General features: G+C 50.1%; 1 protein-coding gene across 1 annotated transcript in view; it reads left to right on the top strand.

Annotated features, from left to right (window-relative positions):
- LOC130877100 (E3 ubiquitin-protein ligase RNF213-like) overlaps nucleotides 1–20,409 on the top strand; it is a 77,782-nt gene that overhangs the window by 11,486 nt on the left and 45,887 nt on the right. Inside the window, exons 10-26 of the mRNA XM_057774002.1 lie at nucleotides 514–736; nucleotides 1,591–1,646; nucleotides 2,686–2,839; nucleotides 3,198–3,362; nucleotides 5,504–5,593; nucleotides 6,622–6,744; nucleotides 8,055–8,235; nucleotides 10,147–10,320; nucleotides 10,660–10,809; nucleotides 12,774–13,357; nucleotides 13,819–13,984; nucleotides 15,146–15,363; nucleotides 15,554–15,694; nucleotides 15,799–15,966; nucleotides 17,250–18,405; nucleotides 18,988–19,181; nucleotides 19,326–19,481. Coding sequence (XP_057629985.1) covers nucleotides 514–736; nucleotides 1,591–1,646; nucleotides 2,686–2,839; nucleotides 3,198–3,362; nucleotides 5,504–5,593; nucleotides 6,622–6,744; nucleotides 8,055–8,235; nucleotides 10,147–10,320; nucleotides 10,660–10,809; nucleotides 12,774–13,357; nucleotides 13,819–13,984; nucleotides 15,146–15,363; nucleotides 15,554–15,694; nucleotides 15,799–15,966; nucleotides 17,250–18,405; nucleotides 18,988–19,181; nucleotides 19,326–19,481 — 4,099 coding nt within the window. The remainder of the gene's footprint in view (nucleotides 1–513; nucleotides 737–1,590; nucleotides 1,647–2,685; nucleotides 2,840–3,197; nucleotides 3,363–5,503; nucleotides 5,594–6,621; nucleotides 6,745–8,054; nucleotides 8,236–10,146; nucleotides 10,321–10,659; nucleotides 10,810–12,773; nucleotides 13,358–13,818; nucleotides 13,985–15,145; nucleotides 15,364–15,553; nucleotides 15,695–15,798; nucleotides 15,967–17,249; nucleotides 18,406–18,987; nucleotides 19,182–19,325; nucleotides 19,482–20,409) is intronic.

The raw sequence follows: 20,409 nt of genomic DNA, 5'->3' as shown, positions 1-20,409 counted from the left end.
CCCTCTCCTTCTCCCCCACTTCCTACCTCTCCTCCTTCCCCACTTCCTCCCTCTCCTCCTTCCCCACTTCCTCCCTCTCCTCCTTCCCCCACTTCCTCCCTCTCCTCCTCCCCCACTTCCTCCCTCTCCTTCTCCCCCACATCCTCCCTCTCCTCCTTCCCTACTTCCTTCCTCTTCTCCTTCCCCTACTTCCTCTTCTCCATCTCCCTTCCTCTCATTCCCTCCCTTTCCCCATATTGCAGAGTTAACCCACAAAATTTTCAACTCCACCCAGCTCTGCCACTGCTCTCAGTGTGGGATGAAGGGGAGCCCCTCAGGGTCTGGAGGGAAAAGTCCGGCAGTCACCCCGCCCTTGCAGTCCCTCCCTGCCCTCGCTGTCATTCCATTCCTGACCGACTTTTGTGTCCCGTGGGCGATCACAAACCTCAGATCAGACTGTGCAGCTCCTGCTCCTGTCCCCTCCACGTCAGTTCTGACTGCTGCAGCCTCACCACTCCTGTGCTGTCTCCTCAGGAGCGGGCTTCTCCAGTTCATGCAGTCTAAGATGGCCCTGCTGCAGGTGGATGGCTTCCTCTTCCGCTCCTGGTTCAGCCTGGTCCCGCTGGAAAGCTTGACTTCCTACTTGGAAAACTCGACAGAATACTTGAGTCTCGTGCCTGCCCGCGTCCTCGATTGTTTTCAAGGGGTTTCATACCGGCTTCGAGGGCTGGGGAAGATCTCCGACCAAAACCTAGAGGTGTGTTGTGGGGATCAGACCAGCAAGTGGTGTCTGAGCAAGAACAGGTTAACCGCTAAGGTGCTGGGAGTGGCCTGTGGGAGAGGGCTCACTTCATGTGTGGCTCTCACCCTCAGGGCTACTAGGAATGAGGGGGTAGAGAAGGAGGGAGAGAGATTTATCTAGAGGTGAGAAGGTTTATCTAGCCAGGTGTGATGAGGCTTTTTTAGACTGACGTGGTGACATTTCCTATAAAGGCAAAGGCTGATTTGCTTGCGTCTACTCTTTCAGTAAATAAAACTTGGGAAAGTCAATAGCTTTTCTCAGTTCTATTTTAAGTGTTTTAAACAGTTGTGCTGGGCAGAACTACAAGGCAGTTTGGGTGTGAGGTTGTTCCATAGCTGCTGTCGTCCATCCTTCCTGCACGTCTTTAGATATAGAGAATTGTGTATGTTGGCCTGGGAAGATGTTCATTTGGTAAAGGTGCTTGCCATACAAGCTTGAGGATCTGAGTTCAATCCTTGGAACCCCCAGGAAATGCAGGTCACTGTGGCCTGCCCTTTACTCTGCAGGGGGAGTGGAGATGGCAGATCCTTATGAGCCAGCCTAACTCAATTGTGATCTCCAAGCCAATGAGAGACACTGCCTTAGAACCGGGTGCACCGCTCCCGATAAGAGCAGTCTCCACACATGTGTGCTTGTGGGCATGCTCAGAAGACAGCAAGTTGGAATTTTGTGCCGTGAATTTACTCATGGGAAGCTATTCTTCCCAAGAGCAGCCGTGTTGATGGAAGGAAAGACGAAGCCAGTGTTCATGTGCTCACAGGTGTTTCTGGCTCACTCACAGTGTGATCACACTTCTCCTATTATCCTAGGATGTCAAGCGGATCTTTACAATGCTGATTCACCTTGTGGACATTTATGAGACCACGTAAGTAGGAAGGCCAAGGGCACCCTTGGCTTCCACACAGCTCTGGGTGGCATGGTGGCTGCCCCCTCTGGCCTCAGCTTCCTACACGTGCTGTCTCAGTGGGGAAGTGGAAACTAAGCCATGCTTTCCACGCTATTAGATGACTTGTCCAGCTTCAGGGCCGAGATTTTACCCATGGTCCCTTACTACATCCCTTCCCTGTACCTGTTACATCCGAGCCTGCTTTTAGCAAATCAGGTCAGAAGACAAATCAAATGTATTACTCTTTCCCTGGCTATGACAAGCGCCTGACAAAGGCTGCTGGAGAAGGGTCTGTTGTGACTCAGTGTCGGGCACAGTCCATAGTGTCAGGGAGCACAGTCCATACTGTCGGAGCACAGTCCATACTGTCGGGGAGCACAGTCCATACTGTCGGGGAGCACAGTCCATACTGTCGGAACACAGTCCATACTGTCGGAGCACAGTCCATACTGTCGGGGAGCACAGTCCATACTGTTGGGGAGCACAGTCCATACTGTCGGGGGGCACAGTCCATACTGTCTGGGAGCACAGTCCATACTGTCAGAGCACAGTCCATACTTTCGTGGGCACAGTCCATACTGTCGGGGGGCACAGTCCATACTTTCGGGGGCACAGTCCATACTGTCGGAGGGCACAGTCCATACTGTCTGGGAGCATAGTCCATACTGTCGGAGCACAGTTCATACTGTCTTGGAGCACAGTTCATACTGTCGGGGGGCACAGTCCATACTGTCGGGGGGCACAGTCCATAATGGTGGAGGGCACAGTTCATTCTGGTGGAGGGCACAGCTCATACTGTCTAGCATGATCCATACAGTTGGTTGGGGGGAGGCACAATCTGCCTGCCGAGTGCTGGGATTAAAGGCGTGCACCATCACCACTCAGCCTGCTGCTCTTCCAGAGGTCCTGAGTTCAATTCCCAGAACCCACATGGTGGCTGAAAATAACCTTTATTTCCCCCTCTGTCTTCTCATTTGTCAACTATTTCAATGATTTCTCCACCTCTCTTTGTGGATAGGATTCTTGGGGAGACCCTGTTACAGACCTATTTACTTCAGTGTCTGACCCTCCATGAAACTGTCTGTAACATCACAGCCTACGTAAAGTTCTATGAGGTTCCTGCCCTGTCTGCTGAGCTTGTCTGTAAAATGCTTCAACTCAAACCCGCAGGGGTAAGTGAGATTCGCACATCTGTATACACACTACAGCCTGGGATGCTGTACTGGAGGGCATGGGCTTCCTGCAGACAGTGCAGCCTGGGAGAGTGTATTGAGAATCTGGGCTTCCCGCAGACAGTACAGCCTGGTAGACTGTATTGAGAACCCAGCTTCCCGCAGACAGCGCAGCCTGGGAGAGACTGACATACAGACAGAGACACAGAGACGGCACCATGGGCATGGGTGTGGAAATCAGGACACCTTGTGAGAGTCAGTTCTCTCCTTCCCCCATGTGGGTCCTGGGGATCAAACTCAGGTCATCAGACTCGAGGGTGACCTCAGATTCTGTGATCCCTTTCTCGCGTGCCCACAGGCTGCCACAGAGGGGCTGGTCGCTACAGATAATGAAGACTTGTTGACAAACATCTTCCAGGGGGTCCTGAGCACCACAAGAAACTGTCTGCGCAGTGTGTTTAAAAGAAGCATCTTCTATACCAGTCCAGCCACTCTCCGCTTTACCTATCCTGAGGAGATGGCGGTAAGGCTTCCTGGGAGCTGTGAAGCTGCCAAAGGCACATGGGTGTGGACATAAGGGCCTGGGAGCCATCACTACCGTCCCAAGAGCTGTGACCACGGCCTGAAGCCTAGCCACTGTGCTCCTTCTGTACAGAGGGGTCTCGTCAATCCGTGGCCAGATGGAAAGTGCTGTCGGCCCTGTCTGGGCCAGGTGCCCTTGCTGTGAGGTGATGGGGGCAACAGTGTCAGGAATGCTGCAGGAAGCGGAGGTGGGGGTGGGGACGTGGGGGTGTGAGGTAGTAGTTCCAGCTGTGAGCCAGATGTGACACTGGAAATGGAGGCAGAGGTGACAGACCAAGTTCTTTTGTGGGGAAACAGCCAAATGTTCCCTCAGAATGGTGGGAAGCGAAGGTCCTGCAGGTTGGTTGGGTTTGGCCAGTGTGGTTGGTAGTTCTTGTGCTCACATGGACATGCTCCAGAGTCACATTGTACCCCCAGCTACCACGACAGTCGCTGTCCCGAGACTCACAGAGGAGGTAGTGAGCCTGCATGAAGTTGGAACTAGCCAGTAGCCCATCGGCTTTCATTTTCAGTCCTGATGTTGTGCCTCACTGTGTGAGATGTGACCAAAGAGAGGAATCAGGCCGAGCCTTGTGGTTTTCTGTGGCATTTCTGTATGGCCAAAGGTATTCTGTATTTTGAAATGAATACGTTGAAAACTTTCAAATTAGCTAATTCTGCATCAGTGCGTACGTGGGGTGGGCTAATCTGTACTTGAAATATATTTTATAGAAGGTGAAATACAAAAGTCTTTTGAGGGTATGTTGTTTGGCTCATTTTTTCTTTTGGGGGAGGTTCTTTTTTCTTTATTTGAGACAGGGTTTCTCTATTTAATTCTAACTGTCCTGGAACTCATTATGTAGACCATGTTGGCCTCAAACTCATAGAGATCCTCCTGCCTTTGCTTCCCAAGTGCTGGGAGCTGGAATTAAAGGCATGTGCTACCACACCCAATGGTTGTATTCTTTCATGGAAAAATGGTGGCTATGGCTCAGTAGAAACCAGCTCCATAGCCTTTCATCACGATTAGGCAGGAGTGCTGAAGGTGGCAGCCAGGTCATCAGGCCAGGATCTTGCTGCATGTGGCATTTTAATCCCAGGAGAAAGAGCATTTTAATAGAGGATTTGGCACATAAATTCTGCATGGGTTAGCTTGACCATGATCACAAAACGGTTCTATGAGCCACTTTGACCAGGCTGAATGGCAGCCACACCCTGAGCTGTTTAGTTAGGAGCTGTGGAGAGGTATGGACACGGACCATCAGGGACCTACAAGTTTAGTTTCATGTGGCTCAGTGTAGTTGTGTCTCTGCCAAAAAGACATTAATTATGGGATCACAGAAAGTGAAATCAAGAGAGCCTTTAAAATGATTGTCATGAATTTTTCAAAGCTGCCAGCGTCATAAACGAAGGAAAGGCGCTTCCCTAGAAAAGAGGACAGGATCCCTCAGTGACATGTCTAAGCCCTGTCTGGACTGTGGAGCCAGACGGCACAGCACAGAAGAGGGGCAGCTCACAGGTCCTCTCTCCTCTCCAGGAGGGTTCCCAGTGAGGTGAGCACTCTTCAGGGATGTCGGAGCAGCTGCTGTGATGTCTATACCTCACCTCCTAGTGGCAGGAAGAGAGAGAGAGAATAAAACCCCGGGGCTTTAGTGGAAGGAATTGTTTCTGTTCTCCCTGCTATCTTGTCTGTTTGAAACTTTTCAGGATAGATATTAGGGGACTCCTTTCTCCAAACAAAGAGTGGTCACACTACTGGGAGGGTGGTGGTGACTTCATGGGCCAAAGTGGGTCGTGTTGCCGACTCAGCGCCAGCACAGTTTACCAGTGACATGAAGAGCTGAGAGCCCCACCATTCTTGAGGCTTGGTGCCCTCGCTCTTCACACTGCCATAATGGTCACCCCTTTCTTACTGCTCTTGAGACAAGGTCTTCCTATGGTGTCCAGGCCAGCCCTGAACTCCTGGACTTCAACAGCCCTCCTGCCTCAGTTTCTCAAGTACCTAGGACCACAGACCTGTAACACCGCACCTGCTTGTCCACCTTATTTGTCCACGCTGTGGCATTAAGTCATTGCTGACGTTGTCACTTTTTGATTGTGCAGCTGTGGCGACGGCTGGTGGAAATCGACTTCCCCAGGAAGTATGGCTGGAAGGGGGCGCTGCTGGGAGACTTGGAAGGGAGGCTCAAACAGGTACCTGAGGCTGGGGCACTCTTTCTGGGAGATGAAAGAACATAGAGGAGACCAGGCACCTTACATCCCCAATTGTTATGTGTGGTTCACTTGAGTGCAAGGCTGATAATGGTGGGGAGGCAGGGGGTCAGCCATGAGTTTGGACATGTGACTTGGCCACTATCTTTTGATTTCAGAAGAAAGTTGAAGGTCTTGTGTGATGCCCTTAGAAGAACAGAGACATTATGGAGACCCCAACCATATATGGGGAAGCACACATGCAGACACCGCACTGGCCACTTATGGAAACAGCATCAAAATGAAAAAAAAAAACTAAAATGCACAGAAAAATGCTCGTTAGTGTGAATGAAGGCTGCTGACATGGAAATCCAACTTTACATGATATGAATGCTTCATTAAAAACTAAGATAGATGCTAGGGAACCAGAAGGGGAGGAAAATGGTTTATTTTTCAAAATTTACCTGTCCTGCTTTCACAAGCTCCAGTGCTGGTGTTTTGTTTTGATATTTTTGGGGGGTGTTCTTTTTAATTTATTGTGGGTTTTTTGTTTGTTTGTTTTTGAATACAGGATTTCTCTATCGCTTTGGGGCCTATTCTAGAACTTTCTGTGTAGCTCAGACTGGCCTCGTACTTAGAGATCCGCCTGTCTCTGTCACCCAAGTGTTGAGATTTTTTTTCCTTTTGCAGAGGGTTTGGAACAAAAGGCTTTTTAATTTTTGAATATTTGTGACAGGTTCTCACTCTGTGTCCCAGGCCAGTTCCAAGCTCCCAGCAATCTTCTTGCCTTGGGCTCTTTAGTGCTGGGACCAGAGGCACGAGCCACCATGCCTAGCTACAGAATCTGTTTTCATTAGTTCCTTGGATAGTGTGGTCCTTGTAGACGTGCTTAGTGCCTGTGCAGAGAAGCTCAAATCATGGGGTGGTGAAGACACCTGCTGTTTCTCTGGCGTGTAGCAGTGAGGAACCCCACAGCCTTCACGTCTCCCTCCTTGAGCACACACAGCCCTCACACCTCTCTCTGTCCGCAGGAGCAGCCCCGTTTGCAGATCTCCGTCTTCTGCAGCAGTCAGTGGCAGGATCGTGGACTCCATGACAGTGTGGCCAGGAGCTTTGAGAAGTGTGTCATTGAAGCCGTGAGCTCTGCTTGCCAGGTCACTAGCCTTTCCCTGTGGGCTCACAGGGGTTTTCTGATATGGCCTCCCAAAGGCTGCTGAAGCCTGCTTGTTCTGAGACCCTACAGGGTCTGATCATCCCCCTTTGTGTCCAGCGCCATGTGCTGAGATCCAGAGTTCTCATCCAACTCCTTGAGAAGCAGCGTGGCTTCCTGTTTCCTGGGCGGCTAAATGCCACGCAAAGCCACAGTTCCTAGGCTAGGTGTGGTGGCAACACGCCTAACCCCAGTACTCGGGAGACAGAAGCTGGTGGGTCTCTGAGTTCAAGACCAGCCTGGTCTATGTAGTGAGTCAGACCAGCCAGGGTTACATGGTGAGAACCTCCCAGCTGCTCACACAGCCTCGCCCAGCATCTCACAGGCTGAGCCCCAGTCACCCCTGTGAGCACTGCTGCAGGCGGGCTTTAGTTTCTGTTCATCTTCCTGTGCTCTGATGGAGACTGAGAAAAAGACCGCGCTTGGGAGGGGCACATGCAGCACCCTGCTCCCTCTCGCTTCTGCAGGTTCAGCTCTAGCGAGGCCCTTCTTCCATTTGCGTCCCTTCTGAGGTAAAGGTCAGCTTTCTGTATGTGGAGGATTGTGCTGTCCCTACTGAGTGGCCTGAGCAATGTGTCAGAGCTCTGCTGGTCACGTGTGTGATGAGAGGGCTCAAAGCTTCCTCCTATTAACGTTTTATTATGTTAGAGTATTTCCCCCCCCCCCCCGTGTGTGTGCGTGCATACATGTGCGCGTGTGTTGGGCATATTTGTGCCAGGGCACACACGCATGGAGAACAGAGGACATCTTTTGGGGGGCTCGTTCTCTTTTTCCACCATTGGTTCCCAAAAATTGACTCATTGTTGGATTTGGCAGCAGCCACCTTTACCCACTGTGCCATCTCTCTGGCCTGAAATAGCACAATTTCTATGACATATTTATTTGTGTGTGTAGTGCTGAACATTGAACCAGGGTTTTACAGATGCTAGGCAAGCTCTTAGCCATTGACTCATACCCCAGTGAGCCTCAGTCAGACTGACAAAGACAGCAGCCCCAAGTCCTCTCCCACAACTCATGCTCATGACCTGTGGTAAGGGCATCAAAGGCAATTTTTGAAAAAAAATCATTTAAGGTCTCAAGTAGCTTAGGCTGGCCCTGTATTTTATGTGCAGCTGAAGCTGGCCCACAACTCATCTTTCCAAATGCAAAGATTACTGTTGTGTACCACTACACCCAGTTTTCATGATTTTCTTAATTATAACAAACTAATAAGAATTATTACATGTTGTTTTTTATTACTCACTTTCTTTATAGTCTCAGACCAGTGTCCTTGAGGGGCTCTCCTGTCAAGATCTGCAGAAATTTGGTACTGTCTTGTCGGCTGTGATAACCAAGTCCTGGCCTAAGCACAATGGGGAGGCTGTGTCAGACATGGATGGGATCCTCAAATACCTGCTCACGTGGCCAGATGTGAGGCAACTCTTCAAACTGTGTGGTATGTGCTGCCAGCTGCGGGGAGCCTGAAGAGGGCACCCTCTTGGCCTCTGGGAGCAGAACAGGACAGAAAAGCAGACCTGATATCTGGCTGGTCTCTGCTGATGCAGGAAGCAGCTGGGATGGTGGGTCCAGGACCAGGACCAGGACAGGCATGGGCATCTTGACAACTAAAGTCCCAGCTGACTGAGAGCTGCTGCATCCTAGCTGCTGTGCTGCCATCCTGTGCCTGGCACTGCCTCCGACAGTCTAGGGCCTCAGCCTCCAGGAGAAGGGATGTGAAGTGCAGCGTAGACACTGACGGGCTTTGCTCTGCAGATGCCCAGAGCAGCAAGAATTACAGTTGGGCTGGGGGGATGGTCCAGCGGGTAAAGGGCCTGCTGAGTAGGGAGATGGCCCAGGGCCTGCTGAGTGGGGAGATGACCCAGTGGGGTAGGGGATGGAGTCTGAGGATACCTGTGGCTTCTAGCTACAAGCCAAGCTTCAGGTTCAGAGAGATTTTGGACTGCCTACATATGCATGCACACATACCATGTGAGCAAGCGTATGCACACACACACACACACACACACACACACACACGAGCGCGAGAACTAGACAGGCTCAGGTGACCTTCAGAGCAGTCCCTTTGAGAGCAGTGCTGACTGACTTACAGAACAGCAAGTCCCAGCTGACCCTCCCAGCACACACGGACCCGAGTGTTATGACTTCCCCTGAAATCTCTCACGTGTCTTCTGTGAGCTGCTGTGTTTAGATCTTGGAGAGGGAATGTTCCGGGTTTGAACTAAAAGCCTCGGCGAGTTTAATGCTCACTTAATGCTCACCAGATCTTTTGATAGCCCAAACAGGGAGGCCCCCCCTACAGCTTGTGAGGCATGAGGCCAAAAGTGTTGAGTGCTGATATGGGCGCCATTTGTATTTGCTTTTCACCTGGAAGTATCACAAGTGTGTTTTTTCAATTAATAGATTTTCTAGAAAAATTCATCAGCAAACTTGGCTCCCACAGGCTCCTCCAGCAGCCATGCGCTGCTGTTCACATCTGGAATGTGTGTGTCCTTTATCTCGGATTAGCTGTTGACTGTTGGCACACTAAGTCTCTGGGGTCGTAGGTGCTCTCTAGGCTTCAACACATGCATGCCGGCATGTTTGGGGCATCACAGTGTCGACACAGTGAGCTCACTGCCCCCAGGATCTGTGGCCCCTGCTGTTTTACTTTCCTGTGGTTTGTTCTCTAGAAGATCTCTTAGCTGGACCCATAAGTGGCCTTAGAGACGACTTTCATAGCAGTTTGCATTGGAAGCTCCTCCCTGTCTTCTTATTGCTCAGCCGCTGAGTTCTGTTTCATCACAGAATAACTTCATTTGCAGAACTACCAGGGCATCTTAACCCGTTCACCTGCCGAATAGCATTTCTGTTGTTTCATGTTTTGCTGTTGTTTTGCTGAGACTGGGTTTCTCCTGTGGCCTTGGCTGGTTTATAGTCCGCTGTGTAGACCTGGGTGGCCATGAACTAACACATCTGCTTGTCTCTGCCTCTAGAGTCCTGTGCCACCGTGCCCAGCTGTTTTATGGATTATAATGATGGATACGGCTACTTTGTTTTTGATGATACAGACAGCCATTCTGTTTTAATACAAATGTAATGATAGCAGGAGAGAAATTTCCTGGGGGTTACAAGTAAATGTATTGACAGTCTTTCCATCTAGACTGATTGTCAGTTCACACATATTACCCTACAGCAGGGCATGGTGGCCAGGATATGCGGAACCTGAAGCCACACACGAGTCAAGTGCTGTCACACTGAGAACATGGCCTGGTGGCTGCTGCACCATCAGAGTCATCGGGGATGCCTAGTGGGAATCGAAGGGGTCAGGAGATCCGGGCTCTGAACTATGTGCTCTCCCTCTGATCAGGAAGCAACGAGAAAATCTTAGACAACATCACGGGGGAAGGCAGGCAGCTGATGGCCACGGCTGAGTCTGTGTTCCAAAAGGCTGCAGAGGAACTTGAGGATGGCGCCATCGTGATCGGACAGCTGGAGATGATCCTTGAGCACAAGTGTCAGTTTGTTGACATCTGGAACTTAAGTAAGTATGAAGCTGAGATACCGGGCAGCTGAGCAGCGATCAGAGGGAAGAAACTTGGGTATGGCATTTTGTGGGCAGGATGTGTTCCCAGGCTTTGTAACCTCCAGCAGTTCTTGTCAGCACATTGAGAAGCTGTGGTTTATATCTGAGGAGTGTTATGAGCAAGCATTGGAATGATGGCTGCCAAGTACGTGAATCCACTGTCCTCACAGACTGACTGAGCAGGAGTCTTCCTGATCCCTCCTCCTTGCCCGACTGCAGTGTGTGCAGAGCGAGGCAGCAGAAAGCGCTTACATGGAAGACAAGCAGGATTGTGTGAGTGGGTAATTTACTTTTCAGATAGAGTACGGCTGCCACGCCAAGAGAAGGCCTGCGATCTGGAGGACTTGCTGGCCAGGAGAGAGGATGATCTGCTGTTCCTCAAGCGAGAGAATAGACACGTGGAGAGCCTCCTGAGGCAGTTCGGGAGAGTGAAACACCTGGTGGAAGGTGCGCGCCCAGGAGTGGTGCTGAAGAAGTGTGGGGTCTCGGTGAGGGGCAGAGGAAGTGCAGTGTGATGACGGAGCACAGTAGCAGAGCTGGGGGAGGGGCTTAAAAACAATTTTTAAAAATTTGCATGATAGGGGCTGGAGAGATGGCTCAGTGGTTAAGAGCATTGCCTGCTCTTCCAAAGGTCCTGAGTTCGGTTCCCAGCAACCACATGGTGGCTCACAACCATCTATCAAGAGATCTGGTGCCCTCTTCTGGCCTTCAGGCATATATGCAGACAGAATATTGTATACATAATAAATAAAAAAAAATTTGAATGATATGGGGACATAAGCATATGTATTTGCGTGTGCATGTCAAGGCCCAGGGTAGATACTAGGAGTCACTCTTGAGACCTCTTTTATCTTATTGATTTTGTTGTTGTTGTTTGAGACAGGGCTTGTCTGGGTAATAGCCCTGGCTGTCCTAGAACTCACTTGTTGACAAGCTGAAAGAGATCCCCCTGCCTCTGCCTGTGCGGTGCTGGGTCTGAAACCCTGCACCACCGCCACCCTCTCTCACCTTACTCAGTGGGACAGGGTCTCTCAGTCAAACCCAGAGCTTGCTGCTGTGTCTAGCCTTGCCAGCCAGTTTGCTCTGGGGATTCTTCCATTCCAGTTTCTCTAGACTAGAAATACAGCCAGGCTGCCTTACCCACCTGACATTTATATGGGTTCCAGTGATCAAAAATTTTGAATCCAAACTCACTTGCCTTTGCCAGAGGGAATCCACATCACCTCTGTATTCCATGCCCGCAAGCATCTCTATTTTATGTCCTAGAACTATCTGCTGACACCCATCATGGGATGTGTCTCTCCTGAGATGGGCACCTCATCCTCATCATTACTAGATGCGTGAGCAGCCCTGGGCTCTCCTTTAACCTTACCGGTGTCATCTGTGCCTCTTCCTAAGCACATTCCCATATATATCCCTGCCCGCTGGCCCTGACTCTGCATCTGGCAGACAGCTTAGCTACCCTCCTGAGAAAGAGGCAGGAGCTCCCTTTATGCGTGAGTGCATGGCTGTCTGCCCTAGTTCCAGTGTACTGCCTGGCTGGGAACAGAGGGACATTGTAAGCCACTGCCCTAGGAACGATGCTGTAATCCCGGCTGTGTCTGCTGCAGCTGGGAAGCCTGGGACAATCCTGGTTATTGTTTCTCTGTGTGTGACATGTTTGCCCTCACTGTATGCTCTGTAGGTCAGGCTACCCTCAGATTCACAGAGATCCATCTGCCTCTGCCTCCTGATTCTAGAATGAAAACAATGTGTCTGGGCAGTTTCAGATTTAGAGATAAAATTCCTATTTTATAATTTGTTGGGCTTTGGAAGGGAGTGAGAGAGAGTAGGTGCCTGTTTCCCAACTGACCCTTTACCCAGAGTTTACAGTGTTTTCCTTCTTGAGAAAACTGACAACAAAACCAAGGTAGGAGGGCGCAAAGATGTGCGTGTTCTACAGAGGAAATAATCCAAGTGGCTGTATCTGAGTTTCTTAGAGAAGCGACCAGGGAACGGGCTAACGCTGTGTCGGCAGTCGAGCCTTTGTCTAATGCTGCAAGGCGGTGGGATCTGTCCCCAGTGAAAAAACAGAGCTCTAGTCTGCCCATCCTGGGGCATGTCCACAATCCCAGACATTAGGATGCTGAGGCAGGGGGATAATTAGCTGAAGGCCAGCCTGGATACATATTCAGACCTTCTTTCCCTTACTGAGAAAGAGAAGTGATGCCAGGCAGTGGTGGCGAGAGGCTGAGGCAGGTGGATCTCTGAGTTCAAGGCCAGTCTGGTCTTCAGGGTGAGTTCCAGGACAGCCAGGGTGACACAGAGAAACCTGTCTCAAAAAGCGAGAATGGGTGTGTGTGATCAAAGAGAAATTATATGCTACTATCATTGGAGGCTTAACATCCAACCTTTCATTCCTGTTTCCGTAGTGGAGTTTGGAAATATTGAGGCAATACACTCTCAGAACCTCAGCAATAAGAGACTCAGTGAAGCATTGATAAACCTACCTGACTCGTCACCCCACAAAAGGAAGACTCATTACTCCCTGAGCCCTGAGATCCGAGAAATTGCAAGCAAGATAGACTCCCTGAAAGACAGCCACATCTTCCAAGTCTTCTGGCAAGAGACAGCAGAGGCACTTAGTACTCTGACTCAGGACCCCAGAAAGTTGAAATTATCGCTCTCAGAAGCCTGTAAACGCCTGTACCACCCCTGCTATGAGAAAATCTATAGGCTCTATGAGAACCTGAAGTCAGGAGAGATCACCTTTGCTGAAGTTGATGACATCTTCAAGGACTTTGTAGATAAATATGGTGACCTGACTGTTGACCTAAACTTCATGTGCACTGTGGAACCCCAAGAGCAAAAAGGTTGGATCCCAGAGCGTGTGGCGCAGATCAAGGAATACCATAGCCTAAACCAGGCTGTCAGCTCTGCCAAGGTCATTGTTCAGGTTCGAAGCACTTTGGGCGTGACCGGCGACTTCAGTGTTCTTGACACGCTGTTAAACTTCGTAAGTTGTTTGCTGGCTCTCCTGAGGGGTGAGGACCAAGTTGAAAAATCTTGACAGCCCGGGTTTCTTTCTGTCCTGGGGTGGGGTGGGTGATGGTGATGGTGGAGCAGATTGACAGGGTGGGTGATGGTGATGGTGGAGCAGGTGGACGGTGATGGTGATGGACGGTGTCGGTGATGGTGGAGCAGGTGGACAGGGTGGGTGATGGTGATGGTGGAGCAGATGGATGGTGTGGGTGATGGTGGGGTGATGTAGGAGTCCCCTCTGTGTGCTGTAATTACCATTAATGAATAAAGAAACTGCCTTGGCCTGTTGATAGGGCAGAACTTAGGTAGGCGGGAAAGACTGGACTGAATGCTGGGAAAAAGACCAAGTGAGCCTTGGTCTTGCTGTGTTTGGTGGCTTCCTGAAGACTAGGCTTGACCAACCAGTACCAATGCAATCTAAACTTCATCTTCCAGGCAGATTCCTTCGAGAACTTTCGCCATCAGAAACTCAAGCAGATCAGCCCAGAGTTCATCCGGGCCAAGAATTTGCTCCAAGACATCACTGAGCCACGACGCTGCTGCCTGGAGGAACTCTCTCGGCAGAAGGAACTTGTGGACTGGCTGCATGAGGCCCTGGAAGGTATGGCTGGCTTCTTAGGCTTGCCGGGGTCCTGCAGGTGGCACCTATGGTTCTCTATGAGGTTCTGGTACTTAAGGAAATATATCCCCTTGGTCACCTGCTGTACAATGGCCAGGAAAGTTGCTCCTTGCTTCTCTAGACAAAGGGACAGTGGCTGTCTCATTCACTGGGGTTTATTTTACTCAGACAATGTCCCTCAGGCTCTTGTGTAGAAACTTTCCTTTGTCATTTCCTGCATGGTATGACTGTTGGCTAAGAATACCTGAAGGTCATTTAAAATTTTATTTTTAATAATTATTTGGTTTATAATAGTGTTTTTTTCTTCATGTATGTATGTGTGCCACATATATGCCTGGTGCCTCTGTAGATCTAAAGAGGTTGCCATGTCCTCTAGAACTGAAATTAAAATAGGTTGAAAGCCACAAGGTAGGTTTTGGAAAAGAAACCTGGATCCCTTGTAAGGCCAACAATTGCTCTTAACCACTGAGTCAACTCGTCAGTCTTTTTATTTTATTTTGTTTTTATTTTATGAGTACGGGTGTTTTGTCCTGCATGTGTGTCTGCTTCCTCATATCCCTGGTACCCAGAAGGCCCAAGAAGCTTTCAGATTCCTTGGAGCTGGAGTTTCAGATGGTTCTGGGTTGCCATGTTGATGCTAGGACTTGAAACCAGGTCCTCTGGAAGAGCAGGTGGTGCTCTTCACCATGAGTCATCTCTCCAGCTTCCCTTCCCCACTTAACCGTTCCCCCCAGAAGACAGGACTTGCACAGAGAGATTTTTCTGTAACTCACTCATGAAGGTTTTCCATGCGTACCTGTTGAGTGGACAGAAGCCTATGGAGGGTTGTCTCAGTTTCTCTCATTGTCAGCGTCTTCTTTTCCAGCAGAGCCCAGGTCTCTACGTTTGAGTGGTTTAAGTGACGTGGTGTAGTAGACTCAAGGATATAAGGTGCACAGCAAGCCTAGCATAATGCCTGGGACACTGTTGTCTGATAAAGGTAGCTATCAGTCAATAGATTCGCTATTATGTTCCACATCCTTTGGAAAAGCAGGAAGTGGGTCAAACCAAGACATTACCTTGGTGCTCAATTATAACTTCACTTAGGATTTGTGCCCCAAACTCAGCGTGGTCACGTGATGACCTCCCCTCTTTCCTCTCAAGACATCAATGAACTCAAGGTGTTTGTGGACCTGGCCTCCATCTCAGCGGGGGAGAACGACATCGAGGTGGACCGGGTGGCCTGTTTCCATGATGCCGTGCAGGGCTACGCCTCCCTGCTGTACAAGATGGACTCCAGCACAGATTTCTATGGGTTTGTGGATCGTCTGCAGGAGCTCTGGAGGGCCCTGGACAATGACCAGCACCTGCCCAGTAAGCTGGTGAGTCGACTCGGGATCCAGTGTAGATATGTTGAGTGACGGGGCCTTGATGAACAAGACCGAGCACAGGGACAAAGCGTGGGTGCGGGGCAGGGTGCGGGGCAACTGTACCCCAGCAAGAGCAGAGGTGGGGGCGACAACAAGAAAATGGCTTCTCACTCCAGCCTGTTGCCTGCTTCTGTCCCAATAGCAAGATTCTGCCAGAAATTTGGAGTGGCTGAAGACAGTGAAGGAAAGTCACGGGTCTGTGGAGCTCTCGTCTCTGTCCCTGGCCACAGCAATCAACAACAGGGGCATCTATGTTATTAGGGCACCCAAAGGTGGTCAGAAGGTGAGCTGCCCAATTCTGGTGCAGTTTTGCATGGCCCTGTGGTCTTGCTATAAACTCATGGACTCTGCACCAGAAACTAACTTTTAATGTGTGCTGCCTCCAAGATTTCCCCAGACACCGTCCTATGCCTCCTCCTCCCGGAGAACCGTGGTGTCCAAGAGGGGCTGCGCAGCTACTCCACAGAAGAGCTGAAGGAGCTTTTAAATAAGCTCGTGCTCATGTCTGGGAAGAAAGACCACAGCAGCAGCGCAGAGGTGGAGAAGTTTTCAGAGGTGAGCATTTGGGTTTGTGCCGCTGCCCCACTGGGTGGCTCTGGCCTCAAGCTGGCCTAGGTGCTTTCCTTACTGAGCTGTAGAAATGTCTGGATTGACACAGAGCTTTGCTCTGATACCCAGAGGGTGGTGCTGATGGCTCTGCCGGATGCATGGCACCCCAAACCACAACTCCAGAGAAGTATTTGAAGCAGGGCAGACCCAAGAGCAACAGGTCCTCAAGAGCCTCAGGAGGAGCTGTCATGAGCTGTGGAGATGAGATGACCGCCCGACAGTCCTTGAGGGAAACCATCACTTTGCTTCCTGTATAAACTGGCAACTCTGTTGTGCGGCTGTTGAGGTGGAGGGATCTTGAGTTTGAGGCCTGCCTGGGAACATGAGACCCTGCTTTTACACACATAGTCACAACACACACACACACAGACATACAAGTGTGCACAGTCTATACATTAACATCCTTTTCTTTCCCTGGACATGGTGGCACACACCTTTAATCCCAGGGCTCAGGAGGCAGAGATGGGGATCGGTTCAGTCTGGTTCCATAGGGAACTCATGGATAGTCAGAGCTACATAGTGAGAGTTGCCTCAAAAAAGCAGAAAGAGTGACTAGAGAGATGGCTCGGAGGTTAAGAGCACTGACTGCTCTTGCAGAGGTCCTGAGTTCAATTTCCAGCAACCACATGGTGGCTCACAGCCATCTATAATGAGATCTGGTGCCCTCTTCTGACATGCAAGCATGCATGGAAGGAATGTTGTATACATAATAAATAAATAAATCTTCAAGAAAAAAAAAAGCAGAAAGAGAAAAAGAAAAAAAGGAAGGCCTCTTATTCAGCTGACCGTGTAACTATAAGGAAGAGCTGTGTGTGATGGATATTAGGAAGATTTTTGTGAAAATTGTGTTTCAGTGAGACAGTGATCTGAGCCTAAGATCTTGGAGCTGAAAGCAGCAGCTTTAATAGGTTAGTGTGTGTGCTTGTGTGTAGGTTAGTGTGTGAGTGTGGGTGTGTAGGTTAGTGTGGGTGTGTGTGTAGGTTAGTGTGTGTGTGTGTAGGTTAGTGTGTGTGTGTGTAGGTTAGTGTGTGGGTGGGTGTGGGTGTGTGTAGATTAGTGTGTATATGTGTGTGTAGGTTAGTGTGTGGGTGTGTGGGTGTAGGTTAGTGTGTGTGTGTGTAGGTTAGTGTGTGGGTGTGTATGTTAGTGTGTGGGCAGGTGTGTGTAGATGAGTGTGTCTTCCCTGCAGCCCTGTGCTATGCCTTGACCTCATGGCTCCCTTCCCCCAGGTCTTCAGCAGCATGCAGCGGCTTGTGCATGCCTTCATAAACCTGCACTGCGCGGGAAACATGCTGTTCAGGTCTTGGACTGCTGAGGTCTACTGCTGCCCTAGGTCAGACATCTCCATCCGAATGGACTTTGGCTTGGAGCTGGTAGGCCAGTTGGCAGAGAGTGGTGACGTCATCGAGCTCCTGGGAGCCCTCTGCAGGCAGATGGAGGACTTCCTAGACCACTGGAAAACAGTAGTCGCCCAGAAGAGAGCCAAACACTTTTACCTCAACTTCTACACAGCTGAGCAGCTGGTCTACCTGAGCAGCGAGCTCAGGAAACCCAGACCCAGCAAAGCTGCCCTCATGATGCTGTCCCTCATCACAGGCGAATGCACCGTCCATGACATCTTAGAAGCCAGCAGATCCTGTGAAAGCGATGCTGCCAGACACTGCCTGAGGGAGGTGGTGGAAAAGCTGCCTCAGCAGCTACTTTCTGAGTCCAGCTTAATGGGCAAGCTTCGGGTTATCATGGAGCAATCCACAGAGTGCATGAGTGCCTTCCTGCCCAACTGTCTGGACCTGGGTGCCCTGGGTAGATGCCTGGCTCAGCTGGCCACACTGCGTGACTGTCCTGTGGAGCGGCCACTCCCCGAAGGCCTGCAGGTTGGCCAGCCTAACCTGGTGTTGTGTGGCCACTCTGAGGTGTTGCTGGCCGCACTGGCCATGTATATGCAGGCCCCCAGGCAGCCTCTGCCCACCTTTGATGAGGTGTTGGTCTGCACCCCTGGGACCACAGTCGAGGAGGTGGAGCTATTCCTTCGACGCTGCCTCACACTGGGCTCCCAGGAGCACAAGCTCTACAGCTTGCTGTTTGCGGACCAGCTGAGCTATGAAGTGGGCTGCCGGGCCGAGGAGCTCTTCCAGAGCCTGCGTGCACAGCGCCACCGTGAAGACTACCAGTTGGTGATGATCTGTGATGCTGCCCGGGAGCACTGCTACCTCCCCTCCACCTTCAGCCACCACAAAGTCCCCCTGGTGCCCCAGGCCCCACTGCCGGACATCCAGGCCTACCTGGAGAACCATTATCAGGTCCCGAAGCAGACCCTGTCGGCAGCGGCTGTATTCAGAGACCGGATGTGTGTCGGGATCGTGACCTCTGAAAGAGCTGGTGTTGGTAATGAAAGAGCCTGGGGGTGGAGAGGGCCCCTCTACCAGACACTGCCCAATGGCGCTTCCTTTTCCGGCAGGGACACTGAGATGAAGTCCTTCTTCAGAGGTCTGCTCCTCCTTAGCTGTAGACCAGTTTCCCTTCTCGCCTACTTGTGAAAACTGGCAATTCCTGAGAGCCCATTCCCTCCGCTCAGGAGCCTTTTTACTTCCTCTGCAAACCCCTGGCCCCTTACGATCAAGTCGGTTGTGGTTGAGCAGAAACTGATCATCCTTTGGTTGCTGTCTCTTCCTTCATCCCATCCACTCTTCCCTGAACCACACTGTCCTGTTGGGAGAGTTTGTTCCTCCACACTCTTGCTCTTGCCTTCACCGACTTAGGTGCACCAGCAGTAACAAGGACAAGGCAAAGTTCGTCAATGGCCGTAGACAGGGAACCTGGAGACTCTAAGGACATGAAGCCAGTTGGCAGCGATGGTGCATTGAATGCGTTTTGAGTTAAACAGAGAGTAGCTTCCATGACATCTCCATATTGTCTTCCTCTCCGTCTGTAAACTTGGGGTCTGATTTCCGCGTGTTCCCCTTGCAGGAAAGTCGCTCTACGTGAACAGATTGCACAAAAATCTGAAAATGAAACTAAAGGACAAAAAGGCGCCTCTGAAAACTATTCGCTTGACGGACCCTCACGTAGACGAGAGCCGCGTCCTGAGCTCCCTCCTGCCGTTCCTGAAGAAGGACTCTCAGAAGACGCCTATGATAGTCCACATTGATGTCAGCACTTCAGTAAGTGTCTGACATCACCTGCCAGTGACTGACACGGGCGGGAGACACGGTTCCCATATCCTGACTGCCTCCTCTCTCCACACACAGTCCTGATCTTCGTCATCCTGTCAAGGCTACACCCTCACAGTTCTGTGTCTCCTGCAGGTCCAGACTGGGATTCCTGTCTTTCTTTTCAAACTCCTCATTCTGCAGTACCTAATGGATACAAGCGGGAAAATGTGGCTTCGGAACCCGTGCCATTTATATGTGGTTGAAATCTCACAAGAGCCCTCAGCACAGCCAAAGAGATCTTCTAAACTGGTGAGTACCAGAAAAACAAACACAAAGGTTTTGCTGTGGTGATGCACAATTCATCCTGGTTTGTTTCTTGTCAATTTGATACAAGCTGGAGTTATCTGAGAAGGGAGAACCACAGTTGAGAAAATCCCCTTTTTTTTGAAATTTTTTAAAAATTTTTTATTGATATTTATTGAGCTCTACTTTTTTTCTCTTCCCATCAATGCCTCTCCCTTCCCCCCTCAACCCTCCCCCAAGGTCCCCATGCTCCCAATTTACTCAGGAGAGCTTGTCTTTTCTACTTTCTACTTCCCATGTAGATTAGATCTATGTAAGTCTCTCTTAGTATCCTCATTGTTGTCTAAGTTCTCTGGGATTGTTGTTTGTAGGCTGGCTTTCTTTGCTTTATGTTTAAAAACCACCTATGAGTGAATACATGTGATAATTGTCTTTCTGTGTCTGGGTTACCTCACTCAAAATGATGTTTTATAGCTCCATCCATTTTCCTGCAAAATTCAAGCTTTTGTTATTTTTTTTTAATATTTATTTATTTATTTATTAATTTATTATGTAGACAGGATTCTGTCTGTGTGTACGCCTGCAGGTCAGAAGAGGGCACCAGACCTCATTACAGATGGTTGTGAGCCACCATGTGGTTGCTGGGAATTGAACTCAGGACCTTTGGAAGAGCAGGCAGTGCTCTTAACCTCTGAGCCATCTCTCCAGCCCTCGTTATTTTTTTTTCTGCTGTGTAGTACTCCATTGTGTAAATGTACCACTTTTTCCTCATCCATTCTTCAGTTGAGGGGCATTTAGGTTGTTTCCACATTCTGGCTATGATGAACAAAGCTGCTATGAACATAGCTGAGCACATGTCCTTGTGGCACGATTGAGCATCCTTTGGATCTATACCCAAAAGAAGTATTGCTGGGTCTTGAGGAAGGTTGTTTCC

The sequence above is a fragment of the Chionomys nivalis genome, chromosome 7 (assembly GCF_950005125.1).
Source record: "Chionomys nivalis chromosome 7, mChiNiv1.1, whole genome shotgun sequence".
In the NCBI taxonomy this organism is placed as follows: domain Eukaryota; kingdom Metazoa; phylum Chordata; class Mammalia; order Rodentia; family Cricetidae; genus Chionomys; species Chionomys nivalis.
This window is presented reverse-complemented; position numbering and strand designations above follow the sequence as displayed.